Below are 26,684 nucleotides of genomic sequence, written 5' to 3'. Positions count from 1 at the left end.
TTGCTATGAAAGGAAAAAAATGCGTGGTTATGGGGCAATTTGTGGCTGGAGGTGTGGGGAAAGGGCATGGGGTCTCAACGTGCCATTTCTCCTTTTGAGGAGTCAGAGTAACTCGATCACTGAGGTTAGGCTGGAGGGATGCTGCCTGCAGGAGCAGGTACCACCACTGCCATTTCCAGCAAAGCATTCCCAGGATGTGGGAACAGCTCTCCCAGACAGCAGGCAAACAGAAAACACAAAACAGGCACCTCGTAGGCAGGCAGAGCTGCTCATGGGATACACAAATAATAGGCTTTGGGATTTGTGAAAAGGTTGAGAGGACATTGTGATAAGGGAAATGTAAAGTGGCACAGACAAGCAAGAGTAAAGAGAGGATAGTTTCCAGATCTTCACAAAAATTCTTCCACAGGGGTTAAAAATGTGTTTTAAATGCTAATGGGTTGTCATGGAATCACTCAGGCCTTTCCTGGCTTAGCTGGGGTCCATGTACATAATTGATGCTCCATAAGAGTTAGCTGGATGGACAGATCTGTAAATCAATCAATTAGATGACTCCATCAAGGTGAAACCCAAGATTCTCCTGCCATGCTTCAGTCTGCACCACCCTCAAAGTGAAGAAGAATGTGAGTGAGAGGAGGTAAAGTCAGAAATAATAGACAGGAATTGGGGAGATGCAGCGTTGGTCTTCAGTGGGGGCACTCTTTCCTGTTTCTAGGACTGAGGAAAAGTTGGCTCTTGCCCAGCGCTTTTTATATTTTCTCCAGTGCAGCAGTTCCAGATGTCTGAAAGGCAGGGGGCAGATCCACCGCTCCCAAGTTTAATGAGGAATGCGATTCGTTCACACTAAATCATCGTTTGGCCCAATTATTCCACTCACTCTAGGGAGGGACATGTTTATAAGGACAAGGGAGAAAGAGAAGCTACCGCTCCTTATATGCCAACTCATCTCCTTTTCCATAAGTTTATAATAAGATGTAATATAATAATCGAAATGGTATTAAAGCAAGCCTGTGACTCTCACTGGTTTGCAGATTGGTGTCATGTTTTATTAGTTTGTCTTTACTTAATTCTTATCCATTTTCTCCAATTCCAGGGCATTGTCCAAAATCTAAAAAATATATAGAAACTCCAAATTTCCATATTTCTACCATAGCCAATATTTATTGTTATATCTTTATCTGCCTCTCTGTCATCTCTCCTAAGAAAATATATTTCCTCTTTTACTGGTTCCTAAGATACCATTTCTTGTTCTGCTTAGGACCACAAAAACAACACTTAAGGTCATAAAATTCCCTGGGAAATGATGCTTCTTTTTGTTAGAAGACCCATAAAGGGAGATAAGATCACTTGACAAAGACTTTTAACTCAGCCAATCAGAAAGGATGAAGCTACTTCATGATCATGTTTATTTTCAAGATGAAAAAATGACTACTTCTAGAAAGATACCCTACCATTTTGGTTTGGTAGATGGAAATAGACACAACTATTATTAACAGGATTCTCTTACAAGTGCAATATTGACAAAAAAGAAGGAGGAATGTGAACCAAGGTTTATATCCTGGCACTTGAGTAAGTAAAATGAAAATGGCTTTTTGCCATTTATAACACAAACTAGTAGTATATTTAATTATACATTAGAAAGATAAATAGGGTCAGGACCAGCTATTTTGAATATTGTTTTCCCCGAGAAAAGGACGCCTCTGCCAAGACATGGTAAAATACACATACTGGTTGCCCATCATTTGGTAGCTGACACTTTTACAGGCTTCCGAGCTATACCCGTTTTATGAGCTGTGCTATTTACTAAGTTAAAGCATGCAGTCCAATGCTTAGCATTTGGTTTTGTTTTCAAATCCATGTTAAAGGGAGAAAGCAATATTATTTCATCTTGTCTGGTTTATATATATATATATATATATATGTATATTGACTTGCAACAGGTTGCAAAGTTGTCTTGCCAGCATTTGGCAGAGCCATGATGAGACCACATTATTGTACCTCAGCATTTCTTTCTCTGAAGTTTACATCTTTAAGGAATAAACTAAGGGACTTGGATTGTTAAAGCATCTAACAAGTTAAAAATAGAGTACCTTTAAAAAATACTCTGGTCTAAAAATTGGTAGACTTATGTGTAACTTTAAAGCACACATCTGATTTTTATGCTAAATGTTAGTGCAGTACTTCAGAACTTATCTAATAGAGAGCCATGTAGGAAGTGGTGGCTAAGACGCACAAAGTGTTACCCTACTAGTGTCGAGTGCTCAGCTACATGAGACCCCGGCTCCCTCTCCCTCCACAGGTAGTGCTCCTGCTGCAGAAAGCTCCATCAAGTCACCTTGCCTGGCCCAAAAGATACTGGGCTGGCTGAAAACTAGTCCTGCTTTCTGTTGAGCAATGATAATTTTCTGTTCTCTATCATTATTCCTTCTAACAACTCAGCTTCCTACCTGACCCAGCTTACTTGGAGCATGCCCTTTCTCTGGGACTGAGCTCTAATGTCATTTTTTAAAAGATAATAAAGTGAATTTTTGAGGTCTGATATTTCTTCCTTTTCATTTGGCAGCCCTTCTTCCCTACAGAGGACAAAATCCCGCTTAACAAAACTTTCGCATTAGAAAATCCCAAGCCTTCCTACAACCTACCAGCTCCTGCTGCTCCCCAGACTCAGAGCTGAGGGCCTGATTGCAATAGCTCAGACTTTCCCTAATCTAAAGAGGACTTTGTTTATTAGTTATATAACTTTCTAAATGAGGAGCAATGATTACCATTCAGCTTTGAAAAAAGCAGCCATGTGGCTGAGATTAAAAATTAATGTCCGCATGAAAGCCAACGGAATTAAAATTAGTTTCAAATTTGCTACCAAGTTTTCTCTTTGGAATGGGGAAAACATTTTTTGATTTCCTAATTCTGAGATGGAACTAACATTTGGATAATTTATTTTCTCCCTTTCCTGATATCTACTAAAAAGCTATATACACCTTTGGCAAACACTATATACAAAACATGCTTCATTTCCCAAGCTTATAATTTTGTATTTGTTATTTCTTTGAACAGGTCATATTGCTGTAAAGGTACAATCACTAAACAAACATCAAGTCCCAAAAGTAGTTTTGATTTATATGTAACAATGCCTATCTGAATTGACTGTTTTCACATGGTTCTAACTAATCTATCTTACGCTTTCACCTGCTTGATAGATGCCAGGATGAGTGTCCCGTTGGTACATATGGAGCTCGCTGTGCTGAGACCTGCCAGTGTGTCAATGGAGGGAAGTGTTATCACGTGAGTGGCTCGTGCCTCTGCGAAGCAGGCTTTTCTGGTGAGCGCTGTGAGGCACGCCTGTGTCCAGAAGGACTCTACGGAATTAAATGTGACAAGCGGTGCCCCTGCCACCTGGAAAACACACACAGGTGAGGCTCGGTTGCCCCTGCAAGGAAGTGTTCACTATTTGGAAAGAGAGATTGGCAGAGAGATTCCCACCCTAAGACTGCTTCAGCCTCTGGGGCATCCTGGGCAGGAACCACTAAGTAAATGGAAGGCCTTTGTACTTGGCGGGGGCGGGGGGAGGATGGAGCAAGTCAATAGTGTTACAATTGTTAGATGGTTGTGGGTGGATATTAGATTCTATTCTCTGTTAATGGCCACTAGCAAAGATTAAATTTACTGATGTTACTAGAATGTTTTCCTAAGAGAGGGATTCTGTGACATTCCCTTAGAAGCAAAGATGCAATGAGAGACACAGGGTAAGCCCAGCTTAGTATGTAAAAATATCACTAAAATGATTCTCACGGCAACATCTTTTACTTGACAGAACATCTGTGTGGAGAGGAAGTGTACTGGTGAAAGTGCTTCACATATGGCTGTCACATGTGAAATATGTTTTCAGAACTGATTACTCTGACATAGAACTCGCAGGGGTCTTTTAGCTCAAAAATCTTTCGAAGAATTTAGGAACAGGAAACTATGATCCCACCCACCGTACTGTACTATGTCTAGCCCTGAAAATATCTTTCCACCTCGCAACTTCCTCTCCCTTCCCCAAGGACCAGATATATATCACTTGGAATTCTGGGCCTCCTTGGCAGATTGCTGGAAAAGTTAAATTTGACAAAAATGTACTGCATCATATAGCAGTTCAGACGTTACAAGATTTACTTTGATTTGCATTCAGCACAGCTGTTACTTCATTTATGCTTCTAAAAGATAATGTGTAGATACATCAGGTCTCAAATATACCAAAGTTAAAAGTAAGCAGAAGCTTGTGGTTGGTCTCTTCTTTAAACCATTGTGTGTGTGTGTGTGTGTGTGTGTGTGCGCGCGTGTGTGTGTGTGTGTAAGAGAGAGAGAGAGAGAAAGAGAGAGAGAGATTTTAGTGGGACATATCAAAGAAGTGTATTTTTAATGAATCTCAAGCAACTTTGTAAGCTACCTTAGTCAATTTTTTTTTTTAAGTTGGAAAATACTGCCATGCTTTACATGAAAAGGTTAAACAAACACTTGGGCAGTAAAAATTAATGCTTTCCACAGAATTTTATTTGTTTGTTTGCTTGTTTTTAACCTCTGCAATGTTTAAGGAGCTGACAGGAATAGGGACAAGTCATAAGTTTGGCTAATTTTCCTGCAGTAAGACTTGTCCCAGCAAAAGATAAGCCTCATGTAGTGATAGTTAAAACTTTTTTATACAAGTATGCCATTTCACTGTGTGTAGACACAGCCTGAAATCAAAAAGGTTATTAGACATATGCAAAGGAGCTCTGCTATGAGAAGAGCTGGAGAAGTAGAGAAAATGTTGGTTTTGTTGAAATTGGGTACCATGTTAGTAGTGGCAGGTACAAGTGGATAGTTATTTGATTGACATCAATCAAATAATTTTAACATAGGTCATGTGTACCTAAGCAGATACGCTTAAACAGAGAAGTACAATTATCCCTCAGTATCTTTGGAGGCTAGTTCTAGGACCATCCATGGGCACTAAATCCACAGATGCTCAAGTTTCTTATATGAAATAGAAGCATAGTATTTGCATATAACCTATGTTTGTATATAGGCTACAGCAGGGTATGCCTACACTTCATTTCATTTGCATGGATTTATGTAGCGCTCCTTATGTGGCAAATGCAAGTTTTGCTTTTTGGAACTTTCTGGAATTTTTTTCCCAAATGTTTTCAATCTGTATTTGGTTGAATCTGAGATATGAAACCCATAGTTGTGGAGAGCTAACTGTACATGAAATTATTTGACAATCATGTAGGTCAAAAGAACACTAAAATCTGTCTAATAATGTATAACAAGTAATCAGAAGATTAAAAAACAAATTGCCTATGAAGTGGTTTCCTAAATAATGAAAGCTACTTTTAAAAATTAGCTTTTGCAAAGTTCTCTTAAAACCAATCGAAAGTCAATTATATGACTCTGTCTTGTTCAATTTGCAGTTGGAACCATCCAATTCTTATATCTTGAACTTCCATGTAAAATTTCTAAAAACATAAGCTTCCTCTGAACCAAAAGGCATAGAATCTTTGTATTAATTGAAAGTCTAGCTTGTTCATTTCACCATTTAGACAAACAAGAAGAACTTGCTATTACATAATTCATAATTTATATTTATCCTAAAAGCTAATTAAAGAGATAAATAAGGCCATGCAAACTACTAGTTTACATTTTCTTTAGGTAAATTTTTGAGTTCTATGAATGTACACCTTGACATATATTGCAGCCATATATTTGGGTAGGGGTTTGTATCGGTTAGCTTTTGCTGCTTAAAAAAAAAAAAAAAAGCAACTACCCTACATTTAGTGGTATAAAATGATTATTTACTAGCTGATGATTTTTTGCTTGACTCTTTGGGCTGGGTTCAGCTTGGTGGTTCTTCTGCTCATCTCCCTGTGTTCACCTGGCAGATCAATTAGAGTCTGATTGGGCCTGGAATTCCTCACTCACCTGTCTACTAGTATTTGGCTGGGTGATAGGGGTGACTGAGCCATAAGTCCCCAGCATCTAACAAGTTAGCCCTGGACTTCTCTATATGATTGGCTTCCAAAAGCAGTAAGAGACAGGGCAAGCTCCAACCTGCACACACTTTGAGGATTTGGTTATGTCACATTTACTAACATTCCTGTAGACAAAGCAGGTCACACAACGAAGTCCAGATTCAATATACTCCGCCTCTTGATAGGAGAAGTTATGAAGAATTTGTAGCCATTCTTATTTTTCAATCTTTCACAGAGTTGAAATGGATTTAAGTATATTAACGGGTGATATTAGTTTTTAAATGACTGCACTATCATAGAGACTAAAGACACTCACCATGATCTGGACTTTTCAACTGAAAACTAACTTCTATGGTGAAAATGATTTTGATCATTTGATAACAGTCAAATTTGATAAAAATCAATTGATAAAAAATAATTTTATTTGAAAATAAAATTTGACATTTATTAAGATTCTGTATGAGATATACATATTAGCTCTTGTTAATGAGGACATTTAAGAGCTGTGGGCAATCAGTATGAGCCTATTTGCAAATTCCACCTAATTGTCACTACATTTGACCATTAGAAACATCTAAGGAAATGAATCAAAGGAATCTCAATAATTCATTCTATTTTAACCAGTATTTCATTGGACAGACTTGTATAATAATTTAATTTTTAAATTGAAAATCCACTAGAAGATTTATATCTAGTTATATATTTGTATAAAATGATGGGTATTCCTATATGTATATAATCCCATTTTCATATACACAAAGCAACCCGTTCTTTAGAAAAGAACCAGATAAGAGTATATTACCCTTCAGCCTCTTATATGCTGCTCTAACATCAACAAGTAAATCTCATTACCAATTAAGCTGCCTGCATGAGAACACATCAAATGGCTCTAAAGTGCTCGGGCTTCATACACCTAATTACAAATTGCAGAATACTAATTTTGGTGTCAATCAATCTGAGAACCAGTGTGCTGCACTAATGCTCACTGTGGGGCATTGAATATCAATTTCTCTGTCTGACTCTAGCATAGTTCAATTCCCAGCCCCCAAATTGTCTATTTTATTTAACATTTATATCTATGCCATGAAAATTTTCTTCTTTTTAATATAAAGTAATATTTTCTAGTAAAAGTGGTATGTTTAGATAAGGTAAACTACTTTAACCAAGCCATTGCTTTAATAATTTTTTTTTGTTCTCCCAATTTTAAATTTAAATTTGTCCCGGCCTTTTGCACAATACAGGCTTTTATGGGTCCCGCTAAGCTTTTCTCTAAGCTATATCCTAAATATTAGCAATTATTTTTCATATCTAGCCTTCCTAGCAATCTGCAATTAAAGTTCCTTTTTCTTTGATGTAAAAACACGTAAATAAATCTGAGTTTCGAATTTGAATTTGTCACTGCCTGTGTGAGACTGAAGAAACTACTCTTATTAGATTTCTGTCCCCTCAGTTATAAAATGGGATCATACCTAACTCTTAGAATGGTTGTGAAGATTAAATTAATAATGCATGTGGATTGCTGAGCATGGTGTTAGCACATAGTCAAGCTCAGTGAATACTAGCTGCTAGTCAGTGCATTCACTTACAATATCATCATAAATGTCATATAAGTGAGTGTTCCCGGTAAATAATGGTGATTCCCTTTAAGCCATGACTTTCATATTTTAAAAACTAAATTTAGGAGAAATTTTGCCTTTGTATGCATACATACAGATTATAATTTAACATTACTGGATGACTCAGAGATATCAGGGGAAGCAGATTGGTGTGTGAAAGCAAGATCTCTGGAGTCAGATCCCACTGCACATCAGCTGTGACATTTTCACTCATTCATTCCATTGGCGTTTACTGCGGGCCTGCGTGCTCCAGGGACAGGTAACACAATGCACTTAATTCTTGCCCTCATCTGGCTCAAAGTTAAAAGATCGTAAAAACGAACAAAAGATTGCAGGCTGTGATAAGCAAGATGAAGAGAAAGAGCAGGGTGCCATGAAAGAAGAAGACTGGAGAGACCTATTTGAATTACGAGTGGTCAGGGAAAGCCTCTCTAAAGAAGAGATTCTATTCACGCTGAAACTGGAAGCTTAAGATGTAGAGAGCGAGGCAGAGTGGAGAAAGAGTGGGGATTCTAGGCATATGGAATAACCCATGTGCAGCCCTTGAATTGAAGCCCCTACACTTTTACAAACTAAAATAAATCCATTGCAGTCAGGCCTATTGTCCTAATGTACTTATTAGTAACTCCCTTTTCACTCTTAAAAATGTCCTGGTTTAGACAATTACATAGTCACTCTAGCTATATTAAACTGTATGAATTTTATTCTAAGTGTTGTGGGGAGCCTCTGAAGAGTTTCAAGGGGTATGAAACAATATGATCTACTTTTTAGGTCATTGGGCTTGAGTGGACACGGAGAAGAGTTGGACAGCTATTCAGAAGTGTAGGGTGACATTGGCTTGGAGTAGGATAGTGACAGTGAGGATGAAGAGATGTAGATGGACTCAAGATATATTTTGGAGTTAGGACAGTTAGGTCCTAGTGATGAAGTGGATAAAGGAGATGAGGGAGAAGGAGTTATCAAGAATAACTCCAAGGTTTCTGGTTTAAATAAGAACTTAGTGATTGGTGGTGCCATTACTTTAGTGGGGATGATTGGGAATAGACACTAAATGAGGACTAAAGAAAGGAAAGAATGTGGGCTCACTTTATGACATGCTACGTTCGAGATGCCTGGGAGATGGCAGGAGTTTACTCAAGGATAAGTGATTTGCCCAAGTATAAATAGCAGATAAGTAAATCTGAGTAAATCTAAGTAGATTTGAGACTCAAATCCTTGTCTTGTGAATCCAAATCTTCTATATCCAAGTAACCATCTTAAATATAGAGTTGTACTTAGATATTTCTTTATGCCATGTTTCCCGAGTAATGCTTGTGAAAGATGCCTAGGTCTTTGCTTGTGGGCACTTAGTTTTAGTAGGGGCCTAAAAAATATATTTAAATAAATTTCTAAAAATGGTGGAAAAACCATCCAACCTACAGTGGTGCGGCTGAGACCTTCACTTGACAGAGTAGGATGTCAGGCCCAGAGAGGTTGTCTGCTTTCACCAGGGTTACCCGAGTAGTGGAACAGCTAGATTTACATCCTCTATCCTCATCCCTCCCAGAAAATCATTCTTTCCCAGATTAGAAAATCTATGAACAGTTCTCTAAGGAGAGGTTCCTTAGCAAATGTCTGGTTGAGACAGTGGATTTCGTTGTTGGCCCTAGTTGAGGGAAGGGTTTTATCTCCCTCAAGGGAGGAAGCCCATCTTTAACAGTCTCCTAACTGTGAGCAGAGCTAATTTGATTGTTAAGATTTTCCTTTGGTAAGAAGCACATGTGTTTTGAGCGCCACAAAGTGCCCTATTGTCAAGTCAACCTCAGTAATGCGTGCATCTTAGCGCAGCTGATGTGTCCATTTGCTGTGGAGCGACAGCTGGCTGCCTAGCCTGTCAGTGTGACTGCTGTTTCAGGTAGAGACAGCTGCTCCGCCACCAGGTATGGAGCGCTGAGAGAAGAAGTAGGCCGAAAAGGCTGCAGCTTTTGGAATTTGTTGGACATCGCCCCGGTTAAAGATTTGGTGTTGCTTATTGGATGGAGTCTTTTAGATCATCTCATCGAGCTGACCTTTTATTGAATCAGACCTTTCAACTTATGAAAATCAAAATGAGTTTCAGATAAAAGGACTCAGTTGTGACAGTCATTCCTTTAGAGCCCAATGCTGATTTCATGCAACATTTCTGTGGTATCAGTTAGGTTTAGGCCAATTAATTAAATCACACCAAGTCTGGGAATGAAGTTTAAATTATTGTGTGTGGAATTACCCACAAATTCAGAGATCATAGCTAAAGCAACGTTTGCCTGGGCCTTGGGTGTCATGTTCACCCGAAAGTGACTTGCTCCTTTCATCCATGCTCTCAGCTGTCACCCCATGTCTGGAGAGTGTGCCTGCAAGTCGGGCTGGTCGGGACTCTACTGTAATGAGACATGTTCTCCTGGATTCTACGGGGAAGCTTGCCAACAGATCTGCAGCTGCCAAAATGGGGCTGACTGTGACAGTGTGACTGGGAAGTGCACCTGTGCCCCAGGATTCAAAGTGAGTGTCTTGGGCTCTGGAATAGGGAGGTGTACGTGGGGGTATACTGATACCACGATTTCATGACCTTTTCTGAAGTACAATGGATATACTGAAATCAATCCCATCATTAAGAGAAAGAATAAAACGGAAAGTAGTAATAAGTGTTATATGTAATTACCTTGGAATGATGACTGGGAAAGCTGGTAAAACTATAAATGTGACACTAATATTTAATTATTTAGTTAATATATGCCATGAAATGTGATGTATTTTAATTATTCCTTATGTAATGATTCTGCGTTTAATAGGCAACAAAGAAATTACTTTTCCAAGTAGGATATGTGTTATTGTCAACAGTTTTTGTCTTAATTCCATGTAATTTGAAGGCACTTAATATATCAAATTAATATTTATTATGTATTTACATGTAATGGTTAGTAGTATGTAAGTTATTTATTTATTTTTTTTGAGAAACTGGACCTTACCAAAATGCCTGTCTGTCAGTAGAGCAGAATTTTGCCTGGTTTCTAAGATCTCTTAGCTACGAGTTAGAAATTTTATTTTAAAGGAAAATGGGTTACTCTTGAATTATTTTCTCCCATTTTAAAGAGAACATTAAACTTTGAAGAATGTTGATTATTCCAGAGCACATAATGCAGAACAAGTGGATCATAAAGTCTCTAAGCTGAGAGAATCTTTACAGGGTTTTCTAACCTATGCCACAATCCTTGATTGAGCCCTTGAATCGGCCTTGTCTTAAAGAGTCCCTTCTGTTTTTAAAAGAGGTGACCTCCAGTCACCTTTGGCAACTGACTTTTATGGCTAAAGCGCACCGTCAGATAATAAGTCGAATCGTGCTGCTGGTGAGCGCGCTGTTCCTTTGCTTCACTCACTAATCATATTATGTATTGCAGAAGGGAGTCTCGGAAGCACTGCAGTTTAACATATAGTTCATATTTATGTTTATTTATTGATGGTAATTTTACAGCTACGGTTACTGTTACACACACACATATATATCTACTTGTCTGAGCAAGGACAAAAGGTTTTGTATTTGCCGCGAAGGAAAACTAATGAAGGCAGCAGGCTTTTTCAGGGTCTTATTCAATACTGTATCATAAGCATAGGCTAGCTAGCATTGCTCTTGAATCTACATTTGTACAGTGGTGACATTATGGCAACTTTTAAAAATGCAATGCGTTAAATTTAGAGAGGGAGTATAATTAGCATCATCAAGATATATTTTCGTTTATTTGTGTTGGCCTTCTTTCAGTTGGTAGAATTGCATGCACTTTCCTGTTTGCACCTGTCTAGGGAACTGACTGCTCTGCCCCATGTCCTCTGGGAACTTACGGGGTAAACTGTTCCTCTCTCTGTGGCTGTAAGAATGATGCTGTCTGCTCTCCTGTGGACGGGTCTTGTACTTGCAAGGCAGGTAAGTGGACGAATGAGTCTTTTACCCAATCTTTGTCCTGTTATCTCCTAAAGTCACAAGAAAGTAACCTTGACCAGTGTTTTAGCTCCAAATGTGCCAAGATTTGATGCCCGACCTCAGCAAGCCCCTCAGCCAGCACAAGCTCTCTTGCTTTCATGAGGCAAGGGAAGAGGCTCACAGGAGATGATCACTAAGGTCGCTGCCAGCTCCATAAGTCTGTGAGTCTCTGCACTTTGGGGATGAGTGAGCCAAGCAGGCATGTGTCCATGCCCCCAAAATTCACTGGCTTGGAGTCATGACAAGAAATGCAGCCAAATACCAATTTTATGTGAGGGTCAGAATGTGTCTATCCACAGTTGTTGCAGAAGCCAAGGTCCTGAATACTCACTGTTCATGGTTAACAGGGTCCTGCTTTAAAAACAGGATTGTTCTTTCAAACACAAACCTTGTTTCTCCATACCACATAAATATGTCACTCTCTCGACCTGAACAAAACTCAGCATCCCATGATATGCATCACTGTGCATTCAAGGGGCTCCCACTCCATGCCTCTTCTCCTCATAGCCCAGTAGTGCTTCTCAGCGTTGGCATCCATGTGACAGATCACATAACATGCATAGCTGTTGGGGTGCTTTTGTTCATTTCCGATTGAGACTTTATGTGGCAGAGCCAATGTGCTCTGTGCTGGGGCTCGGGACACTGCCGTGCCTGTCTAAGATTTTGTAAATGGAAAGAAGCTTGGAAAGGCTCAGAAGGAAACTCCCTGCTGCCTTGTTTGCTCATGTGCTTTTGTGTTCTTGCCGTGGCAGGCTGGCATGGGGTGGAGTGTTCCATCAGCTGTCCCAGCGGCACATGGGGCTTTGGCTGTAACTTAACCTGCCAGTGCCTCAACGGCGGAGCCTGCAACACCCTGGATGGGACTTGCACTTGTGCACCTGGATGGCGAGGGGAGAAGTGTGAACTTCCCTGCCAGGTACGACCAACCCAGCACCCCAGCCGGGAAGGCCTCATATCAGAGGGTTGGCCTATTTTTGCAATTTTCCTGACTTAGAGTGTGTGAGTGTGAACCAAACCTCAGTAACTATTAGAAGAATGAAGGTGTTTGAACTCAGAGTGGCTAGAGGGTTGGAAAAGGGGTAGACATGGAAATTGGTTAGGTAGCTTTGTAGAACCACTTTTTTCTTTTCCTTCATCTCTACCCAGGTTCTCCCACCCCCGCCCCCTCTGTTTTTTCCATTCTTATACACCCATCTCTTCCTGGCAACCAGTCAATAGCATTTGTCAAACACTGCAGTGTATGCCTGTCAACTCTCCAAATATTGTGTTTCCATTATAATGGAAATCCTCCAGCCTTTGGGGTGGAAAGTGGCAGGAATTGAAAGGGGGTGGTGATGGTGTCACAGAAATGCCCACTGAGGTGATGAAAGAAGGTTTGGAAACAGCCACCCTTTAATGTAAATATCTCTGGAGTCACAAGAATCTCCAAAGATTTCCCTAGTCTGACACTGACTCCATGCTCTTGACCTGCTTTGGAGATGTCCGTCATTAGAAATCCCATACTGTGTCTACCACAGGTTGACAGGGGCGTGCAAAAGGGAAGTGAATTTCATAGGATATGCCGTTTCTCTTCCTGAATGAAGCACGTGGATGGTTTCTCCCCCTCTTTTCCATTGCTCTTTCTTCCAATCATTTTTCTCCTGAGCCATTCGGCATTCTCTCAATGGTGTGTGTTCTCTGCCTGCGAGAGATCATCTGACAGCAAGATAACGCGAGGACCCCCTGAATAGGGCTCCTTGAGAAGAGCCTTCCACACAGGCTCTTTTCTCCCCAGACTTCCCCTTCATTAAGTACAACCCATCTCCCACCATAGACAGGATCTGTCCTGGGATACCCCATTCCCCGCAAACCCTTAGGACAAAGTTAAGTTAGCTTTGCTGCCTCATACACCAGTGAACAAATTATCGGTGCTCTTAAGATGAGCTCGAGGGTCATCTTTCACTCCCAACCTGATTGTGGACAAAACAAAGCCTCTAGCACAATCTTTTCCCTTTTTGTGTATCAGATTACTAAATCAGCTCATATTGTAGCAAAGCTAAATCCTATGCGACCCTATCAAACACCAGTGGAGCCTAAAAAATGGTTTGCTTATTTTATTTTATTAAGTTCTAGACAAATGATTATGCCATCTAACACCCATGGCCTATTTTATGCTGCTTCTCAGGTTCAACCTCCCTCTTGGTAATTGTGCATCTCATGTTTTTCTCAGTGCTTGGGTGGTGTGGGAAGTTTTAGTGCTGTCCCTCAGTCCCGCCAAGATCTGTCGCAAAAGAGCAGGGCTAAGGAATGCAGAGATTTCTACTCCTCTCCCACAAACTAAACGACCATGTCCACAAAGACTTATGTCTGTTGTAACACCAAACTGATGTGCACATGAGAACACGGAGGTCTGGGAGGGGCGCATAGAAGTGGTACCAACGTGGACTCCATCTTCTCTTTAGGATCTTGAATCAGAATACTTTGTGCTGTCTAGACTTGCTCGTTGAAAGGAGGATATTAATTAGGAAAAGTAACAAGGAACTTTCCATTTTCTTTATCGTTCCACACTGGCAACTTATGGAAATAAACTCAATCCAGTTAGATCTATAATGCTTTTTAAATTTTAGAGCTTCTCAGTGTCCTCTCTTTCTACCAAAGAATAGAATGCCTTCGAGGGAACATTGAACTATTTAATAAAATCCTTTAAGAGCAAAAGAAAATATGTTTAGGAGTTGTGGTTTAGGATAAGATAAAAAAGGTGATTTTAATTAGCTGGCATATTTATATGTATCTGCATATTTGCATATCAGCATATTAGTGTAATTGATGTCACTATTTATTTGTCCCAGCTGTATGTCAAAACTAAGGCTTGAGGTTTAAAACACCGACCTCCTGGAGCCTACATTTTAGGGGCAAGAAGACATGATCAGAAATGATTATAGTGCATGTTGCTGAGGTGTTTGGAAGAAGAGGAGGGTACAGTACCAGAAAAGGCTGACTGTGGCCTCTCTGGTCTCCCCTCATGGGATTTCCCATGCTCTCACTGCTGTCTTCCATGCAGGATGGCACGTACGGGTTGAACTGTGCTGAGCGCTGTGACTGCAGCCACGCAGATGGCTGCCACTCCACCACAGGCCATTGCCGCTGCCTCCCAGGATGGTCAGGTGAGAGCCGGGGAAATGGGAAGCATGCCAATCTGTGCCTAGAGCTGTTTCTTGCTATTGCAAATAAATACACACAGGTCAAGTTTTCAGAAAAAAAAAAAGAAATGCAGTACTCTCCAGTAAGCTGACACATTTTTACCCAAGAAGTATTGCTGCTAGGATTGATTAATCTATAATCAAGGAATGACTTTGTGTTGAATCATGCAGGGCCAGTTGTCCCTAGCCTTCATGTAAGGCCCAACTGGCAGAATTCAGTCCGGCAAGAGGGGAAAATGTACATTGCTGTTAAGAGTTTAGCAAGACCTCTATGGCATTTTTGAGTATTGAGGAAAGGATGATTGGAATAAACCATAAGAATATAATTAAGTTCGCCTTACTGAGGCAAACATTAAATTATTACTATTAATATGGTTAATATGCAAATATAAAATATTTGTTCCTAGAAATAAACATTTTAAACCTTACTTTGCTTATAATAATGTTTAAGCCATAAAAATTTATGATATAATTGAGTACCAGTTTCCTAGCCGCAAGGTGGAAGTTCTCCTTGTTTATATGACTTCACGTTTTCAGCCAGGAAGTTTATCAAACTAACAGGGGTCTTAGTAGAACAGTGTTTTTACATTAAATGCCAAGTAAATTGAGATCATGTTTTTCCTTTTTATACACTGAGTAAAGCATATCCTAAAAAACACACACACACACACAAACTAATGAACTTTTAAGTACTTATTAAGAAAAATTACCAATGAGAATGTAATCAGATAATTATTGAACACTGGGATAAATGAACTGAACATATTGATGACCATTTCTACTGAAAGTAAAATACAATGTTGACTGCTGATGTGCCAATTTAGAGTGAAATTTAAACCTAGGGACTGGATGTGGGGTAGATAAATAAACCAAAACTTTTAAAGCATTTATATCTAAATATATTTGCATAAAAACTTAGAGAAGAGAGAGAGATTTGTAAGACAGAACTGTCTCCACACTTGTGCTCCGGTATCCTCCAAAAACAGTTTTCAATTTGTCCTCTGAACGAGAAATTGGTAGCAACAAGCTAAGTATCATCTTTAGCGATAATTCGTATTTTCAGATGATGGATCTTTTGGAAGAGAATCTTATGCTTCCATACCAGAGATGTCACATTTAAGAAACTATGGAGTCAGGGTGGTCTTATTTTTTAGCAAAAAAAAAAAAAAAAAAAAAAAAAAAAAAGCATACAAAGAAAACTAGAGAAATAATAATAAGTAATGTTTATTGAATGCCTACTCCAGGCTTGCAACAACTCTGTGAGGTAGGAAAAATTGCTTATTTTCTCCTTTGTACAGATGAGAAAGCTGAGGCAAAGAAAGGTTCAGTGGCTGCACCAAGGACACAGAATCAGTAAATGTGAGAGACAGGATTTGCACCAAGGCTCCCCAACATGTAGCTAGCCAGCTCTTTTAACTACCACACCCAACTGCCACACACAGATTTATTCCAGGAAGTGCAGGAGGAGAAGGCAATTAGCCTGAGATTTATTTTCACTATGGATGAAGACTTCTAAGAATTACATGAGAGGACCATGATGATCAGTGCTGATAACCAACAACCTTTGTTTCTCTCTCTGTAAAATAGCTTTATTGAGATATAATTGCGTACCATAGAATTCAGTTATTTGAAGTGTACAATTCAATGTTTTTTAGTATATTTACAAGAATTGTACACCACAATCACTTTTAGAAAATTTTTATCACCTCGAAAAGTTAGTACTCAGCAGTGGTCCCCCTATTTGCCCTCAATCCTCTCTTCTCTACTTCCCGCTTCACCTAGGTCAACCACAAATCTACTTTCTGTCTCTGTAGATTTGCCTATTCTGGATATTGTATGGATTTATACAATATGTGACCTTTTGTGACTGGTTTCCTTCACTTAACATATGTTTTTAAGTTTCGTCTGTATTGGGACATTTACCAGTACTTCATTTATTTTAACTGCCAAATAATATTCCATTGTACCACAGTTTATTTATTTATCTGTTGATAGACATTTGGGTTGTTTCCACTTTTTGACTATTTTTAATAATGCTGCTATGGACATTTATGTATAAATTTTTGTATGGACATATGTATGTCAGTTATATATTTAGAGGAGGAATTGCTAGGTCATATGATAATTCTAACCTTTTTAAGAATTAAAAAAAATTGCTAAACTATTCTAAAGCAGCTGAGCTATTTTATATTCCCACCAGCAATGTATGAGGGGTCTAGTTTTTCTATATTATCATTTGTTATTATTTGCCTTTTTGATTATTGCCATTCTTATTGGTGGGAAATAATATTTCATTGTTTTCGACTTGCACTTGCCCAATGAGTAATGATGTTGAATACATTTTTATGTGCTTGTTGGACATCTGTATATCTTCTTTGTAGAACCGTCTATATAGATTCTTTGTTTATTTTTAATTGGGATATTTGTCGGTATTATTATTGTAATAGTTTTTTATATATTTGAAATATATGTCCCTTATCAGATATATGACTTGCAACTATTTTCTTTTTAATCTGTGATTTATTTTTTTACACTTTTTGAGAGCATCCTTTGCAACAGAAAATATTTTATTTTGATGAAGTCTAGTTTAGCTATCTTTTCCTTTTGTTGCTTATACTTTTGTCATCAAATCTAAGAAACCATTGCCTACTCCATGGTCACAAGATTTAAGCCTACGTATTCTTCTAAGAATTTTAGAGTTTTAGCCTTTACAGTTTTAGCTTTACATTTAGGTCTTTGATCCATTTTGAGTTCATTTTTATATATGGTATGAGATAAGTATTTGACTTTATTCTTTTGCATGTGAATATCTAGTTGTCCCAGCACCATTTGTCAAAAAGACAGTTCTTTTCTCCATCGAGTTGTCTTAACGTTCTTATCAAAAATCAGTTGACCATAAATGTGGGGGAGTTTATTTCTGGGCTCTTACTTCTATTCTATTAATATATATGTCTATCCTTATGCCAATATCACACTATTTTGATTACTTTAGCTAGGTAAAGAGTTTTAAATTTGGTCTAAAAGTTTGGTCTTCTTTTTTGAGATTGTTTTGGCTATTACGGGTCCTTTGATTTCCATACGAATTTTAGGATGAACATGTTAATTCCTACAAAAGAATAAGGTGGAAATTTAATGAAGACTGAATCTATAGACCAATGTGGGGAATATTGCCAGCTTAAGTCTTCAGATTTTTGAGCATAGACTGCCACCAGTAACCTCTTCAATTCCTTTCAGTCCTTTGAAATTTGTTGTGAGCTTCTTTGGTTTCTGACAGGAATAAGCTGAGATAAAGGATCATGTATTTGATTTCTAGTGTCTGAAAGCCACCTTGGGAAATAAGTTAAGGTTGGTGTAAGTAATAGACTGTTTTCACCTGGGAGCTGCCCGTGGACACAAGGGCTCCCTGGCCCTTCAAGTCCCTCCTTAACTTGCAAAAGCTGAGATAACTCAGACTTCCCAGCACGAAGTTCCGCCTTCTCATGTTTCTGTTTGGATCTCGGTTACTAAATGTTAAAACTACATCACACCCAGGGATCAAGCCAGCTTTTGTGACTTCGCAAGGGTACTTGAAGCTCTCAAATGGAATGACCAGCACCAAGCTCTCAATGGCCAGAAGCGAAATAACGTTTTTAACCCTCAGCAAATTCAGAACTTTCCCAACAGAGAGGCCATATCATTTGTTTCGTACATAACTCCACCAAGCCCTTTGTCTTATGAATGTAGAGGAAATGTGGGGTATTCCTGAACACACCAGTCTCTGCTCAAGTATCCACCTGCTTTGATGATTTAGAATCAGTCTGTGAAAGGCATACTCTACATACATGAGAAAATCAGGAGATATGATTTGGCCTGAAGCCAGTCAGAAAATGTATTAGTTGCATTCCACAGTCTGGGTCATGGGGTAAGACAAATTATCCCATCTGGCCTTAGACCTGTGGAGCTCCCGTGGGAATGCAGTGGCTTTGTCATACAACATAATCTTGTAATCCTCTGTCCATCTGTGACTGGTCTGCTTCTCCGAACAGGAGGAAGCTTCGCCGCTTCGTGTTGCCCTGTCGCATGTTGCTTCCTAGCCCCATGTCTTATTTATGTTGGGTCTTCTGTGTGGGTGCTTGGTCTGGAAGTATCTAAGGCTGCTGTGAAGAGTCGTTTTAGAGAGATCATCCCCATCACTCATAGAACACACCTGGAATAAGCAACTGTATATTGAGGAAAAGAGAGTTCCTGAAATTCCAAAAGGCAGCCTACAATTGGACCAGGAATTGGCTTATTTTTCTAAAAGGAAAGAAGCGTAGCCTCTGTATTATTTACACAGAACATAGTTGCATTGTCAACACTGACGATTTTTCATCACAAACTTGTTTTGAGTAAGTACCTTTTTCAGTATAAATAACATAAGCCCAGAGAAGCAAGTTCTGTTTCCTCTCCTCCCTGTTGCTGAGATTGTTGTAGGTGAAATGTGAAGAATCACCAGCGAGGGAGGCAAAGTAGTGTGTGGGGTAACAGTGAGGCTTTTGTGAAGGAATCAGTGCAATTGAACACAGGGACCTAGGCTCATCCTTCTGACCAAGTCAACAAGGTGGCATAGAAGAACCGGCAGTGTTTGACCACTGAGGACACTGTGGGAAGAAGCTGATCAGGCCTGTGGGTTTGTAGCCAGAGATAGAAGGCAGAAGCCCTTTATCCCTCTTTACAAAAAAATGGACACACCTAAGTTGGGCAAGTCATGCCTCGCCCGATGTGTAAGGAAGTCAGCTTACTTTCTGACTGTGAGGCTTGTTAACCTTTCCTCATAACTTCACCCTCTTTTCTAACATTTGACTGTCTTTTTCTCTTAAAGGAACTGAAGCTCTTTATTTCTACTATAATTGATAGTCTCATTTTTCCTATAAAAAAATTCTTCAAAATGTCCTGCCACATCAGGTACCTAAAACAAAAGTTGCACATCTGGCATCTCACAAACCACATCCAAAAGAAATGTGCCACTTTCAAAAGAAAAGACATGTACTTTTGTTATTTGTAGTTATTTAAAACTTTATCGAAATTTTTAGCTGATGGATTACTTTATTAAAAAGAGAAAATTAAAAATAAATGGGAAAAAATAAAACACCTTTCAGGATATAGGCTGTATCCTGGACTCCTTCCCCTACACCTTTGTTACACACACACACACACACACACACACACACACACACACTGCTATAAAATGAAACTGACTTTTCAAAATGAGTATTCTGAAATTCCAGATGTCAATGAAATACAATTTGTTGTGTGTGTGTATGTTTACTTCCATTGTAGTGGAGTGATATGCTTTGTAAACTGTTTTCCAAAAATGGTAGAAACATGTGGACTGTTTTTATTCCTTTCTGTTCTTACTTCAGTCAGCTGGATCACCTCTTCACTGAGCATTACAGCTAATTAAGATTTCATTCCAGCTTTCTGGGACATACCCAGTCTCCAGCCTGGTTTCCAACCCTGGCTAAGATCACTGTCACCTGAGAATTCTTATAACTTGTATATTCCTGGTCCCCACCTCACACCTACTGAATGACAATCGGGAGGGTGGGCGAGGAGGAGGATAGAGCCACTGCCAGCCCATAAAGCACTTTCTGTTCAGATTTGGAAAAGGTTCGAAAATCCCTCAGGGTGCACTTCTTGGTAGATAGAGTGCGAGTTGGATTTTTGCCCCGATTTAGTCCTGTGCCCATGGGCTCTCGTATGGTGTACAACCTGTACAACCTTACTTGGTGGCCCTGTTGGTCACTTTAAAAGTTGTCCTGGTGGCCGTGTAGTGGCAGTTACTAGTCTGTAGTTTGGTCTCTGCTATGCCTTGCTACTCTTATTATGGAAGGAGTGGGGGTCCAGGGGAGTGTTTCTGTGACAGAAGCCTCATAACCAGTGGCAAAAGACTAAAGAGGACTTAAGGATGCAGTCATACAAGAAAAAAGTTAAGTACTAAACTGAGAGAAAAGAGATCAGGTTGCCAAAACAACCTTGAAGAGTCTTGGGAAAGAGAAAGGGACTATCAGGGAATGATACAATGGAAAGAAGGGGAAAGGAGAGGAAGGAGATAGGTAGAGTGCTCACTGGAGCCCACCCAGGAAGGGGTGCATTGGAAGAAGGAATGACAAGATTTATGAGAAGAGCCTGGCTTCTCTACTCTTCCTAGTAAGCAGAACTAGGCCTGCAGTGGTCCCAGCCCATCTCCAGAAGGACAGGCCTCCTATTTTACGTTTTCTCAAACACACCAAGCTTGACCAGGTGAGTATATGAACTTCCAGTTCGGGTACTGATCTGTCCTAAGGTGATCTTTCATATGGCTTAGTGATGCTTGAATTGTTATAATGGGAAATCCTACCTTTCTTTATCCAGTGACGTGTAAGTGCAAATTCAAGTGCAGATGAGTTTTAATTACTGTACATGTACCCACCCAATTAGTCACAAGTGCAAATGACTCCCTATCCCAACTCTGGGGTATTGAAAGGTGGAGAGGGTGTGTGCAGGAGCATAGGTCTGTCTTTCTACATGGTCTTGAGGGGAAGGAATCATGCAGAAGCAGAATGTGGGGTCCCTGAAGTGAGGGTGGAAGCAGGGGCTTGCCTTCCCTAAAAAGGCTGCGAAAAAGCCAGTCTGTTCTACCTGGGTCCGGACTAAGACAGGCCATATTCTCTGGTGCTTTCGTCTTATAGCTCAAATGCAAGCATCTCTGATTTATATGACTCATCAGGACTTTTTTTCCAACTTGGTTATCTATCTAAAGCAGATCCCTTTTTTAATGGATCTTTAAAATTCACGGTATCCAAATACTTGACAAATTTAACAACCTTTTGTTGAGTGTCTCCAAGTGGTAAGCAGCCATAGTGCTCTGATGCTGGGAAGATGAAGATGGTAGCCTGAGCTCCTGGCCTGCAGAAAGAAGCTCCCATTTTCTCAGGGCGGACACTGTGTGGGCACAAGTGGAGGCATGAGTGAGTAAGTTCTCACACTACAGTGTGCCGCCAGAGGATTAGAAAAGCAGAAAGTGTTATGACTAAATACTGTGGTTCCTCTCTTACAATCACCAAGCTCAATTATTATTAACAAATCTCTCTCTTTGCTCTAATATATGTTTAACAGCTTGTTACTCAGTAACAAGACATCGAATTGAAATCATTTCCTTCATTTACCAATGCCCCGAATATTGCGATACTAGCATGAGGAATATAAACAATCAAGCAAGACAAGGAGTTTGGGTGTTATCTCTGAAGGGGGAAAGAATGACACGCCAGATGATTCATTTACCGCATTCGCGCCATCTCAAATGCCTAGTGAATGCTGATTTCACATTGAGGCTGCTGGCATCCTGCATCGGGCATTAAAGCCACGAACATTTCTTTAGAGCTGCTTAGCTGAAGTTTATCGCGATCATTCAGCCATCACCTAGCAACTGGTGAAGACTATCAAAGAGCTCTTTGTCCTTGGGCCTGGCAAAAACGGCCCCTCACAGATCTCCTTATCAGCATTAGAACATTGATTGGGAAAAAGGCTTCCATTGAGCCTGAGATTCCTGCAAATTTAAAGATGCTTCCTTCCTATTTTGTCCCTTCATAATATTTTATAAAGTCATTTCCTGAAGTAGCTGTACTAAAGCCTTTATCTATACTTAGGGAAACATTCCAATAGAATTTCCTCAAGATGTTCCATAATTCTTCTATTGCATTATAATCTGGGCTAGCATTAAAAAACATAGACCCGAGCTCATGAAAGTTTATCGTCTCAAAAATAAGCAAAGCAGACATTTCTACTCCCCCTTCTCTCACCAGCTGGGAAGGGTCACCGTTTTAGGTGTACAAAAATGTAAATATACTGGGCTTCCTAATTTGAGTGTACTTCTCATCACTTCTTCAGAAAAGGAAGGATGATATAGTTGCTCCACCCACTTGAAAAATGGTCGTGATTATGATGTTCAGGAAGGAGGGACTGAGCTCATTGATTCATTCAACAACTATTTAACACCTTCCATGTGCGAAGCACTGTAGTGAGCAAAAATAGGCACCACCTCTCCTTCCTATAGAGCTGCCAGAATTTATTAATTACCCTGGGTGGAGCCGGATCTTCATCTGCTTTCTCTCCTGTATGTCTCGAATTCATCTTCCCCTGCATCCCAACTGCCATTGATTTCCTTTAAGACCATGTCATTTTTTTTACCTTGATAACCCAAAATGGCCATCTGACAGGTCTTCTTTGTTCCAGGCTCATCATCTTCAAACCATCTTCTGCCCTTCTAGTTTAACTATGCACATCTCCTACTGAATTGTCCAGTTAGTCTCTGTTAACACCAGGAAGATGCTCACACTTCACAGTGTGGCCTTGTTGGCTCTTCCCTACATGACCACTGCCTCGCTGCCTCCTACATGACTTCTGCTCTTCCCATCCCCAGTTTCAGTTGTCCCCAGTTTGATTTTTACAGAATAAGACACATAACTTCTTTGGGCCTCTGAGGCTTGCTCCCACCTTTCCTTTAGTTTGGAACCCCACTCCACCTTCAGAAGCTACCTCCTTCCCTTTCTGTGATCTCCAGACAGAGTTGGCTTTTCCTGTTCTAGGGTCATTGTCACTGTAGATTTGGAGGTCTTTCTTAGAGAACCTCTCAGCAGCAAGTCAGCAGCTGCCAGACCCCTTGGATGTTTATTGGGTTGAATTTCCTTTTCTGTCTTTGACAAACAAGGGCATAAAAAGCTGTCCTGTAGGACTCTAGCGACATCAGCAAAGAGTGAGATGAAGTCAATGAAATAATTCAGGAATAAAACATACACACACATAACACACACAGCCTGCTCCCCTCCCACCCCCCACCCCACCCCCCAAAAAAGTGGTTAAAGCAAACTTATATAATTCCCTATCCTGGAGAGTTTCACTTTAGGGCTAGCCTTACATAGAGGTCACTTCAGTAGCAGTGTATAGTGTGACCTAGAGAAGCACTTACCTCGATATCTCTTCTGTGAGACTCATTGCCTGAAATTCCACAATTAGAGGTTTATTTCTTAAGTTCTTAACATGTGTGTTCTCTTAAAACAATATTCTTCAGAGACGGTAACACCTGAGCAATAATAAATTTATCTTATCCTTTCATGGCTACGAGATGAAGGGAAAGATAATGAGGGCACAGAGACCTAAAGGGGAAGAGTAGCAGTGGGAGAAAATGGTGCTTCAAGAGGGAAAAAGACAGCGTTACACTCTTCCCTGGAGTTGCCCCCTGACTGAGACATATATTATATTTGTCCTCGAATAGGTTAGGCATTAATATCTGCAAAACGATGACTCATTTTTACTAATGATAGAGAAAAAAATGATTTAGTATTTAGGGGGAGTTGGTAATAGAATTGTTATAATTTACTTTTCAAGGAAAGACGTCATTGCACTCAAATAAAGGTCATTTTAAAGTAAGCTTGGTTCTGTTGAAATATGCGTATGTGATTGGAGACAGAAGATTTGATAGATGATCTCTAGAATTCCCTGTGATTGGTTGGAAATGGAATGATGGGAAAATCATGTGAAACAAGCTTATCTTGCCATATTGTGGGCCTTGTTACTTACATGAAAATTGCCTTGAAGAAGTCGATTATGATTGATGATTATGCTAACTAGCTGAACAAGCCTGTTAGGGAAAAGGAATCAGATATGAAATAAGCCATCACTTATTCAGATTTGTCAATCTGCCCTCCAGTCATTTTTCTCAACATGCTTTGACTGAGAATGTGCTAAGTCATATATAAATCATGATAATCTATAATGGAAAAAAGCAACATATACTTTTGACCTGAAGTATACTCCATTCTAGCTTAACTGCATTGATTAGGTGTATTGTGAAGGAGAGGTTTGACAAGCAGCTGTTAAAGGACATCACTCTAAATGACTAAATCTCCCTTCCCCAAGCTCCCGCCCCACAGCAAAAAAAAAAAAAAAAAAAAGTGCCAAAAAATCACCACTAACATTCCGGATGATTTTCAGACTAACAAAGTAATTCCTCAGCTACTTACCCAAAATCCTAACTGGGATTTGTGTGGGTGGCTCCAGACTAAAATGGCCAGGCTGTTGGAATCTGTAAGAAGCGAGTTTGGGTTTGGGTGTCAGCTGCTGTTAAACAGAGTCCTGGCTCACGTCAGCACTCAGGGTCTGAATCTGAATAGAGTGAAGCCTGTAGCAGGTTACATTTGTTGGTACTTCCTTCAAATTCACAAAGCCAAGTTCAGGTTTGCGGCCTCCTTTAAAGTGGTTTACTCCTGCATATAGTTGATGCTTCTGCCTAGGATAGGTGTAAGTCGACACCAGATAAGCTCCTATGGATGGTGAATCACATAGAGTTTGCAATCCATCTCAGCTTTTCAAAAGAGATTTAGGGGGCAGGGGGATAGAAAGATCCTATATTTACAAATTCAAGGAAAGAAATATAGTAGGCCAAAACTCCATATTTTATTCTATGGGGAACTCTTAAACCCCAATCAACTTAAAATAGGCCTGGTCTCCTTTCTTTAGCCAGTGGTCCAAGCTAAAATAACAGTCTATTGTTGGTTCGAGCTAGACACAGTGAGGTCTGTGCACTTTCATGCTGGCTTAATAGCCTTTACTATGTGGGAGACTTTCATAATGAGAAAAACAGAACAGTCAAAGTGGAGTTATGGTTCAGAAATGGCTGTGTACTAATTAGCAACGTGCACGTGATAATTCGAGGCTGCTTCTGCTTTAAGGTTCAGGCCATAGTAACTTTTCTCCTCATCAGTTTAGACGCAAAAACTGTAAAACAAACATTGCCTTCTCAGCCTCCTTAGTGCTGGGCAGTGTGTATGTGTGTGATCTTACTGTGTTTTTGCTTGGTCGAAACCCAGCAGTCACCAGTTCACTACCAATTATAGCTCATTCTTATTGCCTCTCAATGCGAAGAGCATTTCTTTGAGTCGTGAAGAATTCAGACTTACAAGAAAGAGGTCCCTGTTGTATTTCAGATACAAATTTACAAAAGATTTCCATTTACCTCAAATAAGACTTGGTTTTTCTTTTTCTTCTTACACCTTGGGTTTTTCTTTATGTTTCCTTGGGGCATTTTGTTCATTCATGACTGACTCTAAAGTTTCTTTATTTCCAGAGTGAGTTAAACACTTACATGTACTTTCATAATAATCAATAGTTTAGACAACAGCTATAAATAACATTAAGTGTGATATTCCACCTATCAGTGTATCTTTCTGTGCTGTAGGATGTATTATCGAAATGTTTTAAGATTGTATTTATTTGCTCCAAAGGGAGAGTTTTCTTTACATAAAACAATTTAACCATCTTTTATTTCTCCTTATCTTTTAACACTTTGTCCATTTCTCTGTAAAAATAAAGAATAGGGGGAAGGATGAAGTTACTAAGAGAGAAATGATACAATATTTTTGCTAAATTTTGCCTTTAAGAGAGCCCTCGGGCTTCCCCTTTGCTCTGTCTTCCTAAAGAAGAAAATCAGTATAACAAAGTTGTTTCATTCCTTCTCTTTTATGACTCTATTGAAAATCATCCTGGGATTATTTTAATGTTATGATGATACAGGATCACACAATATAGGATGGTGTATTGATATGTATAAGTGCATTTTAAACCTGAAACCATATCCGCTCATCGTTGCCTGAGATAAGTCAGCTTTGACACCATGACCTTATTCCCTGTCTCTGACCTACCACTGCAGAGGTGCCTACCTACCCGCCCTGCTTCTCGCTCAGCCTTGCTGTGTGCATCGTTACAGGTATCCACTGTGACAGCGTGTGTGCTGAGGGACGCTGGGGCCCCAACTGCTCCCTTCCCTGCTACTGTAAAAATGGGGCTTCGTGCTCCCCCGATGATGGCATCTGTGAGTGTGCGCCAGGGTTCCGAGGCACCACTTGTCAGAGAA

At 39.7% G+C, this 26,684-nt stretch overlaps 1 protein-coding gene across 1 annotated transcript in view; it reads left to right on the top strand.

Moving 5' to 3' along the window:
- Window positions 1-26,684, top strand: part of MEGF10 (multiple EGF like domains 10) — a 150,182-nt gene that overhangs the window by 104,135 nt on the left and 19,363 nt on the right. Inside the window, exons 9-14 of the mRNA XM_016121940.2 lie at window positions 3,198-3,410; window positions 9,949-10,123; window positions 11,420-11,540; window positions 12,350-12,513; window positions 14,638-14,740; window positions 26,538-26,684. Of these exons, the coding sequence (XP_015977426.1) occupies window positions 3,198-3,410; window positions 9,949-10,123; window positions 11,420-11,540; window positions 12,350-12,513; window positions 14,638-14,740; window positions 26,538-26,684 (923 nt within the window). The remainder of the gene's footprint in view (window positions 1-3,197; window positions 3,411-9,948; window positions 10,124-11,419; window positions 11,541-12,349; window positions 12,514-14,637; window positions 14,741-26,537) is intronic.

Source organism: Rousettus aegyptiacus, unplaced genomic scaffold, assembly GCF_014176215.1.
Source record: "Rousettus aegyptiacus isolate mRouAeg1 unplaced genomic scaffold, mRouAeg1.p scaffold_m13_p_8, whole genome shotgun sequence".
In the NCBI taxonomy this organism is placed as follows: domain Eukaryota; kingdom Metazoa; phylum Chordata; class Mammalia; order Chiroptera; family Pteropodidae; genus Rousettus; species Rousettus aegyptiacus.
The sequence above is the reverse complement of the archived record's forward strand: the minus strand, read 5'-3'. Positions and strand labels throughout refer to the sequence as shown.